Genomic DNA, 15,367 nt, shown 5'->3' with positions numbered 1-15,367 from the left:
TGCGCGTAGCAAACAAAGCATAACAGCTTCTATTTACATGCCTTCTTGCCCTGTCATCCGCCACCCGACCTTTACGATTTCGATAAACCCAGGAGGAATATCACGACTGACGACATCATCCTCATGCCAGCGTCTTTGATAGAGCGGCCAAGACGGATTACGGAGATAGCCGTCTCGGCCATGCTGGCTGCGGCTGGAATGGTCGTATTTAAGATCCCGCAGGCGCTCTTCGAACTTTTGGGCAAGATTTCTTTGTATTCATTTGTCTTAACTTTCCACCTGGCCTTCGTGATCTACCACAGTACTAAACCATCGGGTGACGACGCAAGAGGATCTCGTAAGCCCGAGGAGCCAGCAGTGTCAACTCGCGATTATCGTTTCTCGTCGATCAGGCTCCCGAGTAGTGCTCTTGGCGAATTCGTCTCTTCCAACAATGAGGGAGATACCCCCTTTATCGCTAACATCCCCTATCCACGTTCGAGAAGTTCGACTACCTCTTCCGAGATTGCGAGGCACTCTTCGAGCAACACCTCTGTGGTAACGCTTGTCGAAGTAAGTCTTATAGACATACGAGTAGTTAACGAGGCTAAGTCGAACCTAAAAGACTGATCCGTCGAAGGAAGCCGTAGATGCCTACCCGACAACACTAACCCCCACTAGAAAGCATGGCACCATCTTTCCCGATAGTGAATGGGCCACCATGAATGCTACGCAGATTCGCAGGATTCGTCGGGCGGTAAAGCGCGTTAAATACAAAGCAGAACACCAGCCGCCATCCAGAGATGTCAGAAGCAAGACAAAGAAGAAAGACAAAGATGTCATGGAAAACGACCGGGGACACGAACAGGAAATCAGCAAGGAAGACGAACAAGACGATGTCAAAGAAAGCCTTCTGAAGGACGACAAAGATGACCAGAAATACGTCGAGAGTTACGATGAGGATGCTAAGGACGACGACGAAGGCCTCATGAATGACGTTCCAGTGCACGATAAGGAAGACGGCACGGAAGACGACGATGAAGGCCTGGAAGGCCTTATGGGTGACGTTCCAGTGCACGACAAGGAAGACGACACAGAAGACGACGATGAACTTGAAGGCCTGGAAGGCCTCATTGATGACGTTTTAGTGCACGACAAAGGCATCGAGGAAGATATTATGAAACAAGATGACGGGTGCGTCAAGGAAGGTGCCGCAGTAGGCGACAACGAACTCACAGAGGATGACAATAGAGGCGTCGAGGAACAATTCGAGGGAGAGAACGAAGACATGAAAGAAAAAGTCACAGAGGACGGCAACGTATGCTTGGAGGAAAATTTTATGGAAGACGATAAGAGCGGCGAAGAAGACATGACGAAGATCATCAACGAAGGAGTCGAGGACAATGCTGTGGTATACGACAGCGAAGGTGTCGATGAAGGTGTCAAAGAATGCGAATACGAATGCATCCAAGATGACGTCCTAGAGGAGCATAACGAGGTTGTCATTGATGGAGATGACAACGAAGGTCATACGAAAACCGCAGCAGATGGCGCATGCAAATCCATACATTCAACGTACCACCGTGATCTGCGTCAGCGGAACGACGTCATCATGATTCCCTCGCTCATCAAGGGCTGGCCCCCGGTCTTGCTATCAGAACCCATCATGAATGGGCTGGACCCTATCGATTTCAAGATCATGCAGTTGGAATGCGAATATCACCTATCCCGCGAGGAACCGCACAACGGCCGCTACGTTTGACGTAGAGTATAAGATCCTATCGGTACCCTCGAACATGCTGGAGAAGATACGATCGAAGTAGATCTACGTTGATGCCTATTTATTTGCGAAATGTATTTCTTGACGTATAGTTGATATTTCCTTCTCCGATCGAGCCTGTACAGTATTCGCAGGAGAGCTGTCTCCGAGATTGCACTTCTGTCGGTACATTCGCCATTGGGGTATCTAAAAAAAGAGCTTCCTGCTCAACCTCTGTACGTCGCAACTTAAGAGAATCATTGCCAACAAACAATCATGGGTCTCGTGGTAGATGATCCGCACTAGTGGGCTCTCCGATTATTCCCAAGTGGGCACTCCCCTTCCACGAACGATCTCGACGAGCACTCCGTCACCCTTTGAGTAATTCCGATACCGGCACCCAACTAATGTGAGACTGATGGTTTATTCGTTCTGTGAGGTTTAGGAAGCCTTAATCCTCGTTATCCTTCAGGCATGCCCAATTCTCGTCCCTCTGGAACCATACCAGTCCTTTAGGAAGGATGATGGTCTGTAGGGTTGGGCACGCTTTGCTCCATGCTTCCGCGATGCTTTTTTCATCGTTGAAGGAAGTCGGTATACCTGGCGCCATGAACGTGATGTATTTCAGGGCCTTGAACTGCGCGAGACTCGAGCCGATCTCGAGTAGAATTTCCTGTAAACAATAAGTAAACGAAAAAGACGAAGCCATGCATGAGATGAAAAACCAACATGGGTAGAGTCAGGCGTGAGAACCACGAGATGGAAAGCCTCAAGATGAGGTAGCCGGTCTGCGATGAGAGGAAGGAGTGCGACAGGGGGGTCGCTTTCCAAGATCAGAACCGTGAGCCTCTTTATCGCTGTAGCTGATAACAACAACGTGTCGAGGGATGCACAGACGTCCCCGCGGTGAAGCGACATGGAAACGCTTTCCACAGGTCTACCTCTCAAGACCTCTCCGATAATACTGGGGTAAGACATAACGGTCCTAAAATGTCCCAGCTTAGGGAGCGCCTTAGGTTCCAGCGCAAAGTCATACTCCTTATTGAGCCCTCTCAGGCAAAGCTCCGTTATCTTCGGCTGCGTAGCCAGGAATTTCGCCAACGAGCGGTCGCACCGCATGGATGAGGTGAAGGTCGTGAGCGAGAAGGAACACCCCTGGAACATCCATGCGACATCAGCAGTGTTGTCTGTCTGGGAGAAATTGAGGGTAAGTGCTGTGAGCGATTTGAGTTGCTGGAGCGCGCGATTCAAGAGGCGGAGGATATTGGCGGTGATGAGGTTGTCGGCAAAGTCGAGATCGATAGAACGGACTTGTCGGGAATAGGTGGCATTAGAAGCAAAGGTTTTTATAAGTTTCAAGGCTTTGACTGACGACGTTTCTGAAATGTTACGATAGACCAGACGAAATGCAGTATTGTGGAATATGGAGTTGCTGCTAAGGACTGGGATGAGTTCGCGACGTTCCAGGTAATTGAAGATAAGTTCAAGGATCTCGACAGGTAATACAGAGGATGTCGAGTGGACACCGTCCATGATCAAGACACCGTTCCTTGTGTGTGTGTGAAGTCGATTGACCTGGTAACGAGGGCTGAGGTAAAGAACAGCAGTACTGTCAGTAGTATATGATTATTATAGTTCCACGGCCACACTGGGTTTTCTCCACTCCGCGAGACCAAAAAATCAATTAACTATATATTTATTATTGCATGTCTACGGGTATTGGATGAATGAAATCATGCAAGTGTGTCCATCTTATCACCGCATCTAGATCCATAAACCAATTACTGGACTTTAACGGTCTTTGGGGCAGGCATGCTCCCCTCAGCAATAGCCTCTGCACGTAGACCCTCGGCCTCAATCTCTGCAATGAGATTGCGTTCAGCCTCTTCACGCTCAGACTTGCTCTTGTTCTTCATTGCCGCCTTTTGGGCAGTGATGCGTGCACGATATTCGCGATACTTGTCATCAGTGCCAAAAATACGGTCGCACCACCGGAAAGACGTGGAAAAATTGTTCGTGAAGGCCATGTGGTGGAAATCATGATGCTCGGCACCTGACCAGAAGGGGATGATATGCTGCAGCGACCAGGGGAAGTCTAAGGAAAAAGAACATGTTAGCACTGACGATCAGCTACTATGGATAGCCACCAACCGTAGCCACTGTGAGCATCGATAGCTTGGAAGAGACGAAGCGTAATCCAAATGTAGACCGTAAAAATGTGCAAGTTGCGAGTGTACCAGCAGTACAAGATGGGTCCAGCAATGGTACCAGTACCAAGAATGAAAACTTCAGCAGGGTGGGCATATTCAGCAGCAAGACCGAAAGGGGCCGAATATTTGTGATGAATCTTGTGAATATGCTTGTACAATGGGCCGGTGTGAAGTGCCTGGTGGGCTACGATGATATTATCAGTAAGGAGAGCAGGGACGTCTCAGGATTCACACACCAAAGTAGTGGAACATATCTTCAAAGACAAAGAAAATAGCGATTTGCGGGAACATGGTTGTCCATGAAGGGAAGGGAACCTGCCAGGTACTCATACCAAAGTTCTCTGCCATAGGGTGGAATAACCATATCTTGCAGAGAAAGAATTAGTTTCGAATGTCAGATGCAGAGACTAAGCTCACAGCTGGAAGTTCAATGGTGAAATGCGAGAACAGCACCATTTTCGTACACTCCCACTGCTCTTGGGCAGTGGGAACCTTGTTAGGTTGGAGTTTCCACCGACGGAAGTAAGGAATAGCGTCGATGATAATCCAAGGGATGGAACGTCCAAAGTATACAAACTGAAAACATTGAGCAAATAGTCATGGACTCTGAATGAGAGAGAAAATACCTCGTGGAGCAAGAAACTCATGAGGCCCGTTGCAATGATTGGGTTGTCAATCCAGATGTACCAAGCAGCCCACATCTGCTCAAGCCAACTGAGTTTCGTGAAATCGATGTTTGCATAGAGTTGCTGAGTAGTAGTCTGAGCCACAGCGGCGACGGTCGTCGCGTTGAAAGTCATGATAGTCGAAGCAAAAAAGACAGACACTTAAATTCAACCACACCGCGAGGTTTTGAAGGAAAACAAGTGAAAGTGAAAATCGCGTTCCGAAGAACCACACCACTTTTAAGTAATAATTAATGGCGTGAGCCGTCGGACAACAACTCAACCAATCACAACCGGCTTACCTAACCCATGGTTCATTCCCATTCGGAGTGTCTCTCATACCTGTCTCCCAGTACTGCCTATTTATTCAGACCAATTACAAAGTGACATGCGATTATCCTTCAGTGATACTTTCACAGTCGTGGGTTATGGAGGCTATAGTGTATTACAGAAAATCGCCATCAAGGTATACAAATGTAGCCGAGCAAAGTAAGTATTACAGTGGTAAAACGAAGGAATAATGGTATAACAATTGATAACACATATCTAAGGCAGTTCGATAGCGCGTCTGCCGGGGACATATAGCTCGGGCTCCCCCCGCGAATTTTGGCGCACCCTGTACGGGTCCCTCTCCAATCGGTTCAGTTGAGGCAAATAAGGCGTTGATAGCATGGGTTCATGCTCTAGAGTAAGAGAATTCTCTACCTCGTACTCCTCATCTGTGTCACGGTCTTGGTCGATTGTGTTGACCTGTTTGTTCTCTGGGGGATAGAAGCATCGTGTAGGAATTGGACAAATTTTGGCGACTTTAAACGGTGACGGAGGGGTTTTTTTGATTTTTTTCCGAGGTGAGTCCTCAGGGTTGTTGGTCTCCTCTTCTTCGACCTGAAGTTGTCGTTTGCGGCTCTTATGTGCAGGTGTAAGTTCAGTCCATTTCCTAAAAATGACGCATTAGAAGAAACTGATTGGATTCAAGTAAGTTACGCACCGAGATGTGTCGTCCTCGCCGCTGGAATACTCATCGTCTGAAACATCTCCCCGACGCCAGTCAGGGCTATATGGCTGGTGCGAAATCCCTTGTGGAGAGGAATTAGGACTCTCATCTACGGGCAGAGGCACAGAATTTTCCCTAAACAACACAATCAGAATTTAACAATTCACGCAAGTTGAATCTAGTTACGTACCAAACGTGGGCTTTACCATCGCTGAAAGGCTCGTGGAGGTACTGTTGAGGGTAGTTTGGGCTGCAGCTCGCGGGTGGAGATTGAGACCTTGCGCTAAAAACTGCAGGTCAGAAACTAACACTTGGTGCAAATTTAAGTGAGGTACGTACCGAGAACCATCATCACCGTCACGATCATATTTTTCATCTTCTGCATCTTGCGGGCCCTTCTCACTCTCACCGGCGCCGTCGCCAAGATCCTCCTCTTCCGCATCTTGATGATCCACCTCACCCTCGTTGCTGCCGTTCGAATCTTCATAATCTACGTCTTGTAGTTCCTCTTCATCTTCGTCGTCTAGGTCGTCATCGTGAGTCTTCAGCGACCGCTCGACTTTCCTGATCATCTTGCGCACAAAGTTCTTCCCAGCGACAGATCCCAGGCGGTTCAAGAAATTCTGCATTCTATCCCTCTCGGCCTTGAGTTCGGCCTCTGCGAGAGTTGCATCGGCCAGAGCTTCAGCGGCCTCGGTTCGTGCATACCCAAGTTCAGTGTTGACGTGAGCGCGGCTGCGATGAACGTCGGCGACCATCTGTGCAAACCACGTAGGGTCGTTGGCGAGAGGTGGTGGAGGAGGGTAGTTGAATTCCATGAGAGGCGGATCGAGGGAAGCAGTAGGATTTGGGACGCGTGCATTGCGAGGTTTGTCGCCTGGTGGCGAAGGGAATCGTTCGAAAGGGTATTCGGCCCATGTGTCACCCCCAGATTCTTCAGAGTCGGACATGTCGTCATGAGCAGAATGATCGACTTCCTTCTCCTTGCCTTTACCCTTCATGTCTGAGTTAGCGGCAGTTGGGGTGGCTTGGGTTGGGTTCTGATGTTCAGCGTCGATCGACATTACAGCAATATTCTGTCTTAAGCTTTGTAGGCTAGTAATCAAGTACAGGAGGAGGTACAAATTCAAAGTCAAGAAGCAATGGATCGTTCAAAATACCTATAACAAACCGTCCACAACGTCTTAAAGCCACTTGTGGTGGGCCACAACATCGGGCTATTGTCTAGTTCAAGTCCACAGCCTGCCGCTCGCGGAAACCCCTAGGATCCCCAATAAGTCTGGGTGCTTGTGGGACCGTTACCTTTTGGGGATGTGGTGAGACATAATATCCGACTTGCAGGTTCCCATCAACGCTATTGTGGGCTTCATTTGGTTGTCTATTGTACTTCGTGGGTCAAAGCTACGGGGTCTGTGACTGACGAAGTTCGGGATGGTGTGTACCTTAGACTTTAGTGGTTATTTAATTAGTTCCTAGCTGCACAGCCGCAGCGATTACAACACAAAAACCGGCAATGGCTCTCTCACAGTTCGGATACAGCCTTTAGAAGAATAAAGCAAGACTCGGAGTTCGATCGGGAACGTGGAGCCAATTTCAAAGTGACTAGTGAGTCATAAGATGAGTACTTTTACACACAAGCTCAGCCAATACTCCTGGTTGACGTTTTGTTGGGACAGCATGGCAACGTGATGCCAGTGTGATGGTGGGTACTATCGCAGTAATCGGGAATTTTACATTTAAAAAAGAGTCTATGTCATGTGAAGGCACACACGCGAGGCACGGAGATGTGAGATCGCCAAAGTCAAGACTTAGTCTCAGAGCATACCTAATCAAACAGCAAGACCAGATATGCAATCTGCGCAGAGATGACAAAGTCAGTTCAACAAGTATAGCTAGGAACAGCGAATTGTCCGTGAGCAAGAAATGATCTTTGAGATTCCAAAGAGCCTGTGCCCCCACTCCCGACCTATTGAAGCCATTCCACAAAAATGAAGTCGCAAATGAAGTACCCAGAATTCAGATGTGGAAGACAACATGGGAGCCCTTTGTCTCCACTCCAAGATAAATGAAGTCCCAGAACACGAGGACATCGTTGTTTGTATCCACCTTGATACCTGCGATACCCGACACCAGGCGCGACATTGAAGTCAACTTCAATGTTGCTGTTGAGCTTGAGAGCACCCATGGCTTGGGAGAGGAGGAGTCCAACAATGGGCAAATTCAAATAGATTTGAACCGTGGCAGTCAAAGCATCGGTGTCGACAGAGATGGCTATCTGTGGTGGATGGTGCGAATGATCGTAAGCAATGCATAAACGCGTCCACAACATGAACTGGCCTCGAACGGGCCGATGGCAATCTTCTTAACAATGACGCCGTCAACAGCGGAAGTCTGGAAGATATAGATAACTTGTCCATCATCGAGCTTCACCTTATCGATGCATTCTTTGAAGAACTTTAGATTCACCGCGGGGATGTTAAATTCGTAGCTAATATGCCGTTCAGCGTGCTCACGAATAGTATCTATGAGGTTGCGGAATGAGCAAAGAGCCGAGGTACTTCAAATTCAGAATACAATCACCTTCAGCATTTTTGACTGCACTATCAGTGGCAAAAGATATCTTGCCAGGGGCAATTATCCTCGAAGGGAAGTGAGACTCTACATATTGTATGTGTGCGAGTGTGATGATACTCGGGCTAGAATAGAAAATGAAAACTGCAGTTCAACGTTCACGACTCGCAGACTTTATAGCATGAGCACATCGTGGTTACGGGAGTTATGCTGACAATGGCAATGAGAGTAGCACCGCCCGACGAAAGCCTGGACATGAGGAGCAACCATTATCTTTTCCGCCACGCGTGCACACGCAATAGCACACTGACAGAGAAAGTGCCTCGTACCTTCAAAAATCTGCAGCGGTGTTACCCGATTGGGTCCGTCTCTCGCCATACATGAGAATCTGACAAAATAATGACGAGAAGGGTACAACTTGAAGCCGTTACTAACTTACTAGTAGATTCGATTAACACATCTTCTGTACCTCTTCATTTCGTGCACCAACAGCGTTGTTGATGAGGCTCTACGAGCTACTGTATGTCCTTCGAAGAAAGATACCATCATGATCAGTAGTACTTCCCACTCAGGCTGATGGTCAGTCAGCCTCTTACTACGGGCTGTAAGCAATGGACTAGCGGTCCAAGGACTGCTATTAGCGCACTGTCAGAAGAAGGGGATGCCCTGTACCATCAAATATTTGTTATCCAATTAGGCCTTTCTTTCGCCATACACATTTACCTGACCTGAGAAAGTGGCGAGAAGCTCACAGGCCGTACCAGAATAGGTGGATTCAATCGATTGGTACCTCGGCCACATCTTTCAACGTCCTTGAATCGATTTTGACGTATCGCGGCAGTAATACAGGTTACTTTGCGGCTGCGAGCATTGTCACGGTTGGCTTGGGGAACTCAGGAAACAAACCCATTCTGTCACTTTAGTCAGCACTGTAGTCACGTAAGTAGCAATATATCTATCTTCCATAACAGAACTCTATCCACCACATGATTCACATCAACTGTGACAGAGTCTTCGTCTAGCCCAACAGTAATGTTCAGATAAAACATCGCTCGTCAAACAAGCACAGTGTCGGGGAACTCGTTCAGGTTCGAGATGGGGCGGTCCGGGGAGCTGCATGGTCCCGACGTATTTCTCCTTGATCGTGCCTACGGCGAGCATTGCCGAGCTTAGCTTACATTTCGAACTAGTTGACGGGCAACTGATCCTCTAGAAATTTCAATATAGCTGTCCTAACCTCAGATCTGAGATGACCCCGATCTCTGAAGAACTTGGAACGTGCATGTGGAAGGACAACAAAATTACATCGTATCTTCTGATCATCATACTTGCTATGATCTAGTTTCATAATCTGATTGTTCTGGGCAGCTGATAGACCTTATAGCGAACTTCGAAAGGCACGCAGCAGGCATCGACTAAATATTAAAGGTTTGAACTGCCCTTCTCATCGTTGTCTTGTTACTTCTACTATTAGGTTGTCAGTCGAACGTGCAAGGCGAAGAAGGATACGAAAGGAGGCACCTCCACCGCTAGTGGAATACGGATGTACAGGGCACTCCCCCGTCAATGTCTAGCGTCTACAATTTCCAAGCGCAGCCGAACAAGAACTTGGCTGTTCGGAGCTAATCTGTAGGTCCAGGAAAAGTGGTAGTTGCATACACTGTTCTAGGTCGCACACTGATGAAGTTTGGCGGCCTGGTGGCTTCACTGTGCAATTCTGCTCAGTTACTTCCTCATCAAGGTACCTCCAGTTGTTCGTTGTAATCACCATGCCCTCATGGTATAAAGTCTGCTTATCGTGAACTGTAAACTGCAGTCCCATCGTCTAGCCTGATTACACTCGTACACATAGACATACTTACGATATGCTCAGTCTCACCTTCCCTTCGATGACGATTGCTTCTGGCAAGGTCTTTTCCGCCGCAGACAGCGCATTCAGAAACGCTGAAAGTACTTATCATATTGTTCGAGTACCTCAGGTCAATGCTCATTCTACGGTTTCATAGATATCACTCGTGAGTGTGTCTGATAGCGTGTAGAGCATGAGCTTAATATTCCGCAATGCACCTGAAGTTTTGTAGAGAATGCATTGAGAACGTGAAGCTTGGTGACGGACAAGTCATCTACGTACTTCAGACTTCTGCTGTCGACAGCGTCGTAGTAGTCAGGAAGATTCTCGTTGACCCTTTTGAGGTCAGTCCATGTTATCGGCGGTGTTCATCCATCCCTTAGGACTGGGTTTGTAACCTTCATTTCAGGTTGACATTGCCATCGACACGAATGCCCCGATTGTCGCAGTTCAAATCTATGTAGATTTGCCCATTGTTGGACCCCTCCTTCTCACCCAGACTATGGGTGCTCTCAAGTTCAGCAGCGGCATCAAAATCGACTTCGATGGGACGCCTGGAGACCTGGCGTCTGGGGTCGCTAGTGTCAAAATGGATGCGACCAACAATGTTGTACTATCCTGGGACTTTACATTTCTTGGAGAAGAGACGAAGGGCTCCTATATCATCGTCCACATCTGAACTTCTAGGTACTGCATTCTGCGACATGATTATTATCGGAATGGCTTAAACTTAGTCCAGTCTCCTACAGCTGTGGAGCGCAGCCCTTGCCATGTGGAAGGACATGCTCTCACTAGCAGTGTGCGTAATGCGCTACAGTTGCACTGGCGTTCTAATGTACATCTGGTAAATTGAATCCCGTGGACGGGCAGTGTTAAGTCGGAATGATACCTTTTACGCACCGGGCAATGTCCTTGATTCCATTGTGATAACTGTGCGGGCTACTGCTAAGCATTCAGTGATTGATACCCTTCGAAGATTCAGTTGTAAAAATTGTTGCAAGACTTGGACGCGATCTCACAGCATGCACACAAGGTGTTTTGCTAATATGACCGTCTACGTTAATTCAATTCTTAACACCAAGTAAAATATGGGTGATGCATTTACCAATTTATATTAATGCTGTCCACCCCTTCATCACTTGGCCCACACCACGCACCACGGCGAAGAATTTATAATCAGTCATACGCAACCGGAATGATGAATCGGGGACGAGAACTGCCCATACTCCGCGAGAAACACTCCGCAACGGAAACAGTCGGTGGCCACGGATAAACCGGTATCGATCTTTGTGTACTCAGTTCGATCATGAATTACAGTTCAACAAAGTTTTGTCTGTGCTGTATAATGGTTGACAACTGTGTGAGGGGGTCCATAAGTCGACAAAAAGCTCATAGGACGAGGCAGAGTTGTGAATACAAGACTCACTAACGCACAGCATATGATTTCATTGTATGAAAGGACTGAAGGTATGGCAACGCAACCCTTCTGGTATGTCACAGAGCGTACCCCTTTCAAACTGAAGAAGCAACATATCCATAGCCCCACTTGTCGTGGTCATTGGTAAGCGGCGTACGCCATGAGAGCGGACGCAAGACTGGCAGGATTAAATCAGAAGTACGCTATCCGCCCCTTCAGCCTACACGAGCATTTCAACCTCCCAGAACCATCAAGGACATGCTTGACGAAAGCAGTTCACCTGGTGGTCATTCCTTCCCCTCCAGAATCAGGTGTGTGCTGGGATTTAAGCTGTGTCTACTATAGCAGACGAGACTCTATTTGAGCCTGATCGTAAATGATGATAAGACTGAGATCGCGGTCGCATTTGTTGGGGTGTTTGTGTGTCAAAATACTCAAGATGAGACAATGCGAAGGACGGATGCATCGATGAGCGAATACATACAAGGGCAGCGGGTTGTCATCATGTCTGATATATGATTATTAATGTCGTGAGTCGGTAATTAATGTAACTATGTAAGTTACTTACGATTGTCAGCCTTAGTAGATGAACTTCTTGCACCCCCACGTCGTGACAGCGTCCTGTCAGAGGCTTCCTCATGCCCCAGTCGCCACCGGATAATTCATGCAGGGTTCGTCTGCTGAACACTTCAAGTAGCTGTGTACCAAAAACATCGTTGTTTTGTAAGACCTCAGTATGCCCGTTGAACGTTGAACTCTCGTTACTGAGGGTTCTGAACGATGAGGAGAACTAGTACCTATAAGGTTAGTGTGGCAAGTAATACCAATAAAACCAAACAACGCCAAATTGGCAATATCAAAAGTCGGTAATTTCGCCTCAGCTATTGTCGCCTGTCAGTGCCGTCGTTGTCGTCGAGCAAGAACATAAAGTCAGTCATGTCATCTGCACCAGCACCCTCGTTTGATGGCATTGGTATCGCCAACCTTCCCAACCAGGTGAGGAGTTTGTCTTGACATTTGTCTCATTTTTACTGACCACCGTCTCCTTCCACGCAATCTAGAGGCACAAAATCGTCGCCAAACATGGTGCACACTTCACCATGATGGTTGTTGGTGAGTACAATGCGTTTATAATGAGATAGGCCTTTTAGCTTACCTGTTTACGCGCCAGGCGAGTCGGGTCTCGGGAAAACGACCTTAGTGAACACGCTTTTCACGACTGAGTTGTCTCCTGCTAGGAACTACAGCAGGCGCCACCACAAACAACTCGACAAGCTCACCGAAGTCGAAATCATCAAGGCTGAGCTTGAGGAAAAGCAGTTCAAGGTCAAACTTACCGTCATCGACACCCCCGGTTTTGGTGATTATGTCAACAACCGTGATTCCTGGTCGCCAATTGTTGACTTCATTGATGATCAACACGAGGCATATATGCGCCAGGAGCAGCAGCCTCAGCGCCACGAAAAGATTGACCTCAGAGTTCACGCTTGCCTCTACTTCATCCGACCCACCGGGCACACGTAAGTCGATATAAATTTTTGAATCATTACCAACGCTGACTAGATTCTTAGCCTGAAGCCGCTTGATATCGAAATCATGAAGCGCCTCGGCACGCGTGTGAACCTTATCCCTGTTGTTGCGAAAGCAGACACTCTCACGCAAAATGATCTATTTCTTTTAAACAACGCGTCCGGGAGGTCATCGCCGCTCAGGGAATTCGCATTTACCAACCCCCCGTTGAAAACGATGACGAGACTGCTGCTGAGCATGCGCGCATGCTCACGGACGCTATCCCCTTCTCGATTATTGGCTCAACTGAAGATGTCCAGACTCCTGATGGTCGCCTTGTCAAGGGTCGCGAGTACCTTTGGGGTGTTGCTGAAGTTGAGAATGAAAACCACTGTGATTTCCGCAAGTTGCGCTCTCTACTTATCCGTACGCACATGCTCGACCTCATCTCGACGACGGAGGAGCTGCACTACGAGAACTACAGGCAACAACAGATGGAGACGAGGAAGTTTGGCGAACCCAAGGTCAAGAAAGTGGACAATCCTAAGTTCAAGGAGGAGGAAGAATTGCTCAGGAAGCGCTTTACGGAACAGGTCAAGGCCGAAGAAGCCCGCTTCAGACAATGGGAGCAACACGTGAGTGAATTCTAACCCATTGCGACACTATCTAACGTTCCATAGCTTATCGCCGAACGGGACCGTCTCAACAAGGACCTGGAGATGGCACATAGTGCCATCAAGTCGCTGGAGGCCGAGCTCGACAACCTCCAAGCTGGCTATGGTCGTGGCAGTGCCAGGCGGTGAAAGTCGGATCCCAGTTTGTTTTTGGACAAATCGTCGCTCCGTATACCCTAAGATCTCGCTTGCGTTCGCTTCCACGCTCTCTTCCGCATTGTACCTTCCTTGCTCATAAGACGAACATTCTTCTAGTTGCCTTGTCTTCCCTGATTTTCTTTCTTGATTCGGAAGTTACGTTATATACCTTCTCGTACACACTGCGCTGACATTATCATAATATGATGGCTTTTGTGCCAAATACCTGGATTGAGAGTGATTTTTATGACGTCTATGGAGTTAATTAGCGAACGCATTAGAGTCACTGACGCCGCGACGATTCAGAAATAACGATGAGTATTTCAACCACAAGCAGTAGCGTTACTAGGAGACGCTTTCTGCAGCGATGTATCACGACTTTCGGTATTTCCAGATTCCTCACGTCCTCATTACCTATTGCAATCGAATTTTGAACCGGAGAGATGCACCCGAATTCGACAGGACATGTTTACCTGCATGAAGTCGATTGACACACCTGAGGGAAAATAACACAGATATGAGTACTAGTGTATGACAGTTTTAGATGGGTAAAGGCACTGCAATGCACAAACAGAGACTATTCTCGTAGTGATGAAGTGGATCCCGTCCTGAGCAGGGGTAGGATTGTGCCCAAAAGCGTGAACAGTGACTGGGAGATCAGCATCTGGACTGGCGATGAAAGCACCGTATCGGCAGTACTTTCACTTGCCATTGTGAAAAAAAAACCCGTCCTAAATTCCAAACAATGCCATGTAAAGTGTGTGGACTCGGAGTAGCCATTGTGATGGTCAAGCGCAGAAGGGCATATGCGAGTGGACCAAGAAAACGACCGATACTGGCCCAGGATACTTGATTCAGGGATATGACGATACCAAACTACTGCGGTGAAGCGAGGAACGGCGAGCTTGATGTTAAACAGGCGCATGTGCGTAGCACCGACAAGCCATACAATAGACCCCCTAGAATCTTCGATGTGACTGAAGGGTTCTTCAACGAGTGATCTGTCGAGATCGTTCTACCTTCAATACGTCAGAAGCTTGACAGGTGTGCTCCGCCCGGCGTGACCACTTGACGCTCAGGCTGCACCTTGACAATTTGGGAGGAGCTCTGAACTTCAGATCTGATATCGCTGTCAAGCAACACGAGCGCGATACAGCGATTATTAGCTCGAAAAAATATTGAACTCACGTTCCATAGAGCAAGTCGGTGCTGATACATCTCATACTTGTCATGGTGATATGTGAAGTCACCGTGCCTCGGCCCTTCTCAGTTCCTCAAATTCGCCTATGTTCACATCTCCGAGTACGTCAGCTATCTCGATATTGGATAGCAACTAGTTGATACCAGTTATGGGTTCCTTTGCGATAAGAGGCTAAGTTCGGCTTGGGTTATTTATATTGTCAGCCTCGAGAACCCGACAAAAATATTAATGAGGAACATGCTTTACAAGAAACATTCGAAGACCACTCGTGCCACGTACGTTGTTCGTGATAGAGTCACTGTGTACAACCAGCGCCTTTCCACTGTTCTTATTGACGATATTGTGTTCGAGAATGTAACCTCACTTTCGTTGTAGAGAGGAACCTTGTCACCCACTTCCAG

The 15,367-nt window shown here is 47.8% G+C and overlaps 6 protein-coding genes across 6 annotated transcripts; 2 read left to right on the top strand and 4 right to left on the bottom strand.

Moving 5' to 3' along the window:
* Nucleotides 1-39: 39 nt before the first annotated feature.
* Nucleotides 40-2,052, top strand: F5891DRAFT_249535 (uncharacterized protein). Its single transcript, XM_041371067.1, has 3 exons — nucleotides 40-552; nucleotides 605-1,173; nucleotides 1,231-2,052. The coding sequence occupies exons 1-3, from the start codon at nucleotides 124-126 to the stop codon at nucleotides 1,739-1,741; spliced, it is 1,509 nt and encodes a 502-aa protein (XP_041226847.1). The 5' UTR covers nucleotides 40-123; the 3' UTR covers nucleotides 1,742-2,052.
* On the bottom strand, nucleotides 1,966-3,271 carry F5891DRAFT_1222506 (uncharacterized protein; the record flags this gene model as incomplete). Its single annotated transcript, XM_041369446.1, has 2 exons — nucleotides 1,966-2,411; nucleotides 2,468-3,271. The coding sequence occupies 2 exons, from the start codon at nucleotides 3,269-3,271 to the stop codon at nucleotides 2,190-2,192; spliced, it is 1,026 nt and encodes a 341-aa protein (XP_041226846.1). The 3' UTR covers nucleotides 1,966-2,189.
* Nucleotides 3,272-3,376: 105 nt separating this feature from the next.
* On the bottom strand, nucleotides 3,377-4,840 carry F5891DRAFT_1028709 (uncharacterized protein). The gene is made up of 5 exons (XM_041361493.1): nucleotides 4,575-4,840; nucleotides 4,366-4,524; nucleotides 4,185-4,314; nucleotides 3,890-4,132; nucleotides 3,377-3,833 (listed from the first exon to the last, which is right to left on the bottom strand). Exons 1-5 carry the CDS (start codon nucleotides 4,746-4,748, stop codon nucleotides 3,520-3,522), a joined length of 1,020 nt encoding a protein of 339 aa, XP_041226845.1. The 5' UTR covers nucleotides 4,749-4,840; the 3' UTR covers nucleotides 3,377-3,519.
* Nucleotides 4,841-4,931: 91 nt separating this feature from the next.
* On the bottom strand, nucleotides 4,932-6,846 carry F5891DRAFT_1028706 (uncharacterized protein). The gene is made up of 5 exons (XM_041361492.1): nucleotides 5,947-6,846; nucleotides 5,798-5,890; nucleotides 5,602-5,742; nucleotides 5,166-5,550; nucleotides 4,932-5,103 (listed from the first exon to the last, which is right to left on the bottom strand). Exons 1-5 carry the CDS (start codon nucleotides 6,669-6,671, stop codon nucleotides 5,059-5,061), a joined length of 1,389 nt encoding a protein of 462 aa, XP_041226844.1. The 5' UTR covers nucleotides 6,672-6,846; the 3' UTR covers nucleotides 4,932-5,058.
* A 727-nt stretch (nucleotides 6,847-7,573) lies between these two features.
* On the bottom strand, nucleotides 7,574-8,435 carry F5891DRAFT_1187548 (uncharacterized protein; the record flags this gene model as incomplete). Its single annotated transcript, XM_041366866.1, has 4 exons — nucleotides 7,574-7,878; nucleotides 7,941-8,129; nucleotides 8,188-8,303; nucleotides 8,368-8,435. 4 exons carry the CDS (start codon nucleotides 8,433-8,435, stop codon nucleotides 7,574-7,576), a joined length of 678 nt encoding a protein of 225 aa, XP_041226843.1.
* Nucleotides 8,436-12,380: 3,945 nt separating this feature from the next.
* Nucleotides 12,381-13,756, top strand: F5891DRAFT_1128063 (Septin-domain-containing protein; the record flags this gene model as incomplete). The annotated part of the gene is made up of 6 exons (XM_041364244.1): nucleotides 12,381-12,440; nucleotides 12,506-12,557; nucleotides 12,616-12,964; nucleotides 13,016-13,079; nucleotides 13,142-13,588; nucleotides 13,634-13,756. 6 exons carry the CDS (start codon nucleotides 12,381-12,383, stop codon nucleotides 13,754-13,756), a joined length of 1,095 nt encoding a protein of 364 aa, XP_041226842.1.
* Nucleotides 13,757-15,367: the final 1,611 nt, after the last annotated feature.

This window comes from Suillus fuscotomentosus (assembly GCF_016647785.1).
Source record: "Suillus fuscotomentosus strain FC203 chromosome Unknown F5891scaffold_22, whole genome shotgun sequence".
Classification (NCBI taxonomy): Eukaryota; Fungi; Basidiomycota; class Agaricomycetes; order Boletales; family Suillaceae; genus Suillus; species Suillus fuscotomentosus.
This window is presented reverse-complemented; position numbering and strand designations above follow the sequence as displayed.

Coding starts and splice junctions, on each gene's coding strand:
- F5891DRAFT_249535 (XM_041371067.1), top strand. CDS start 124: ATGCCAGCGTCTTTGATAGAGCGGCCAAGACGGATTACGGAGATAGCC. Junction 553..604: donor CTGTGGTAACGCTTGTCGAA/GTAAGTCTTATA, acceptor CGAACCTAAAAG/ACTGATCCGTCGAAGGAAGC. Junction 1,174..1,230: donor ATTATGAAACAAGATGACGG/GTGCGTCAAGGA, acceptor GGATGACAATAG/AGGCGTCGAGGAACAATTCG.
- F5891DRAFT_1028709 (XM_041361493.1), bottom strand. CDS start 4,748: ATGACTTTCAACGCGACGACCGTCGCCGCTGTGGCTCAGACTACTACT. Junction 4,315..4,365: donor TCACCATTGAACTTCCAGCT/GTGAGCTTAGTC, acceptor TTTCTCTGCAAG/ATATGGTTATTCCACCCTAT. Junction 4,133..4,184: donor AGATATGTTCCACTACTTTG/GTGTGTGAATCC, acceptor ATATCATCGTAG/CCCACCAGGCACTTCACACC.
- F5891DRAFT_1028706 (XM_041361492.1), bottom strand. CDS start 6,671: ATGTCGATCGACGCTGAACATCAGAACCCAACCCAAGCCACCCCAACT. Junction 5,891..5,946: donor GACGGTGATGATGGTTCTCG/GTACGTACCTCA, acceptor TGCAGTTTTTAG/CGCAAGGTCTCAATCTCCAC. Junction 5,104..5,165: donor GCAGACGCGCTATCGAACTG/CCTTAGATATGT, acceptor CTGTAATACTTA/CTTTGCTCGGCTACATTTGT.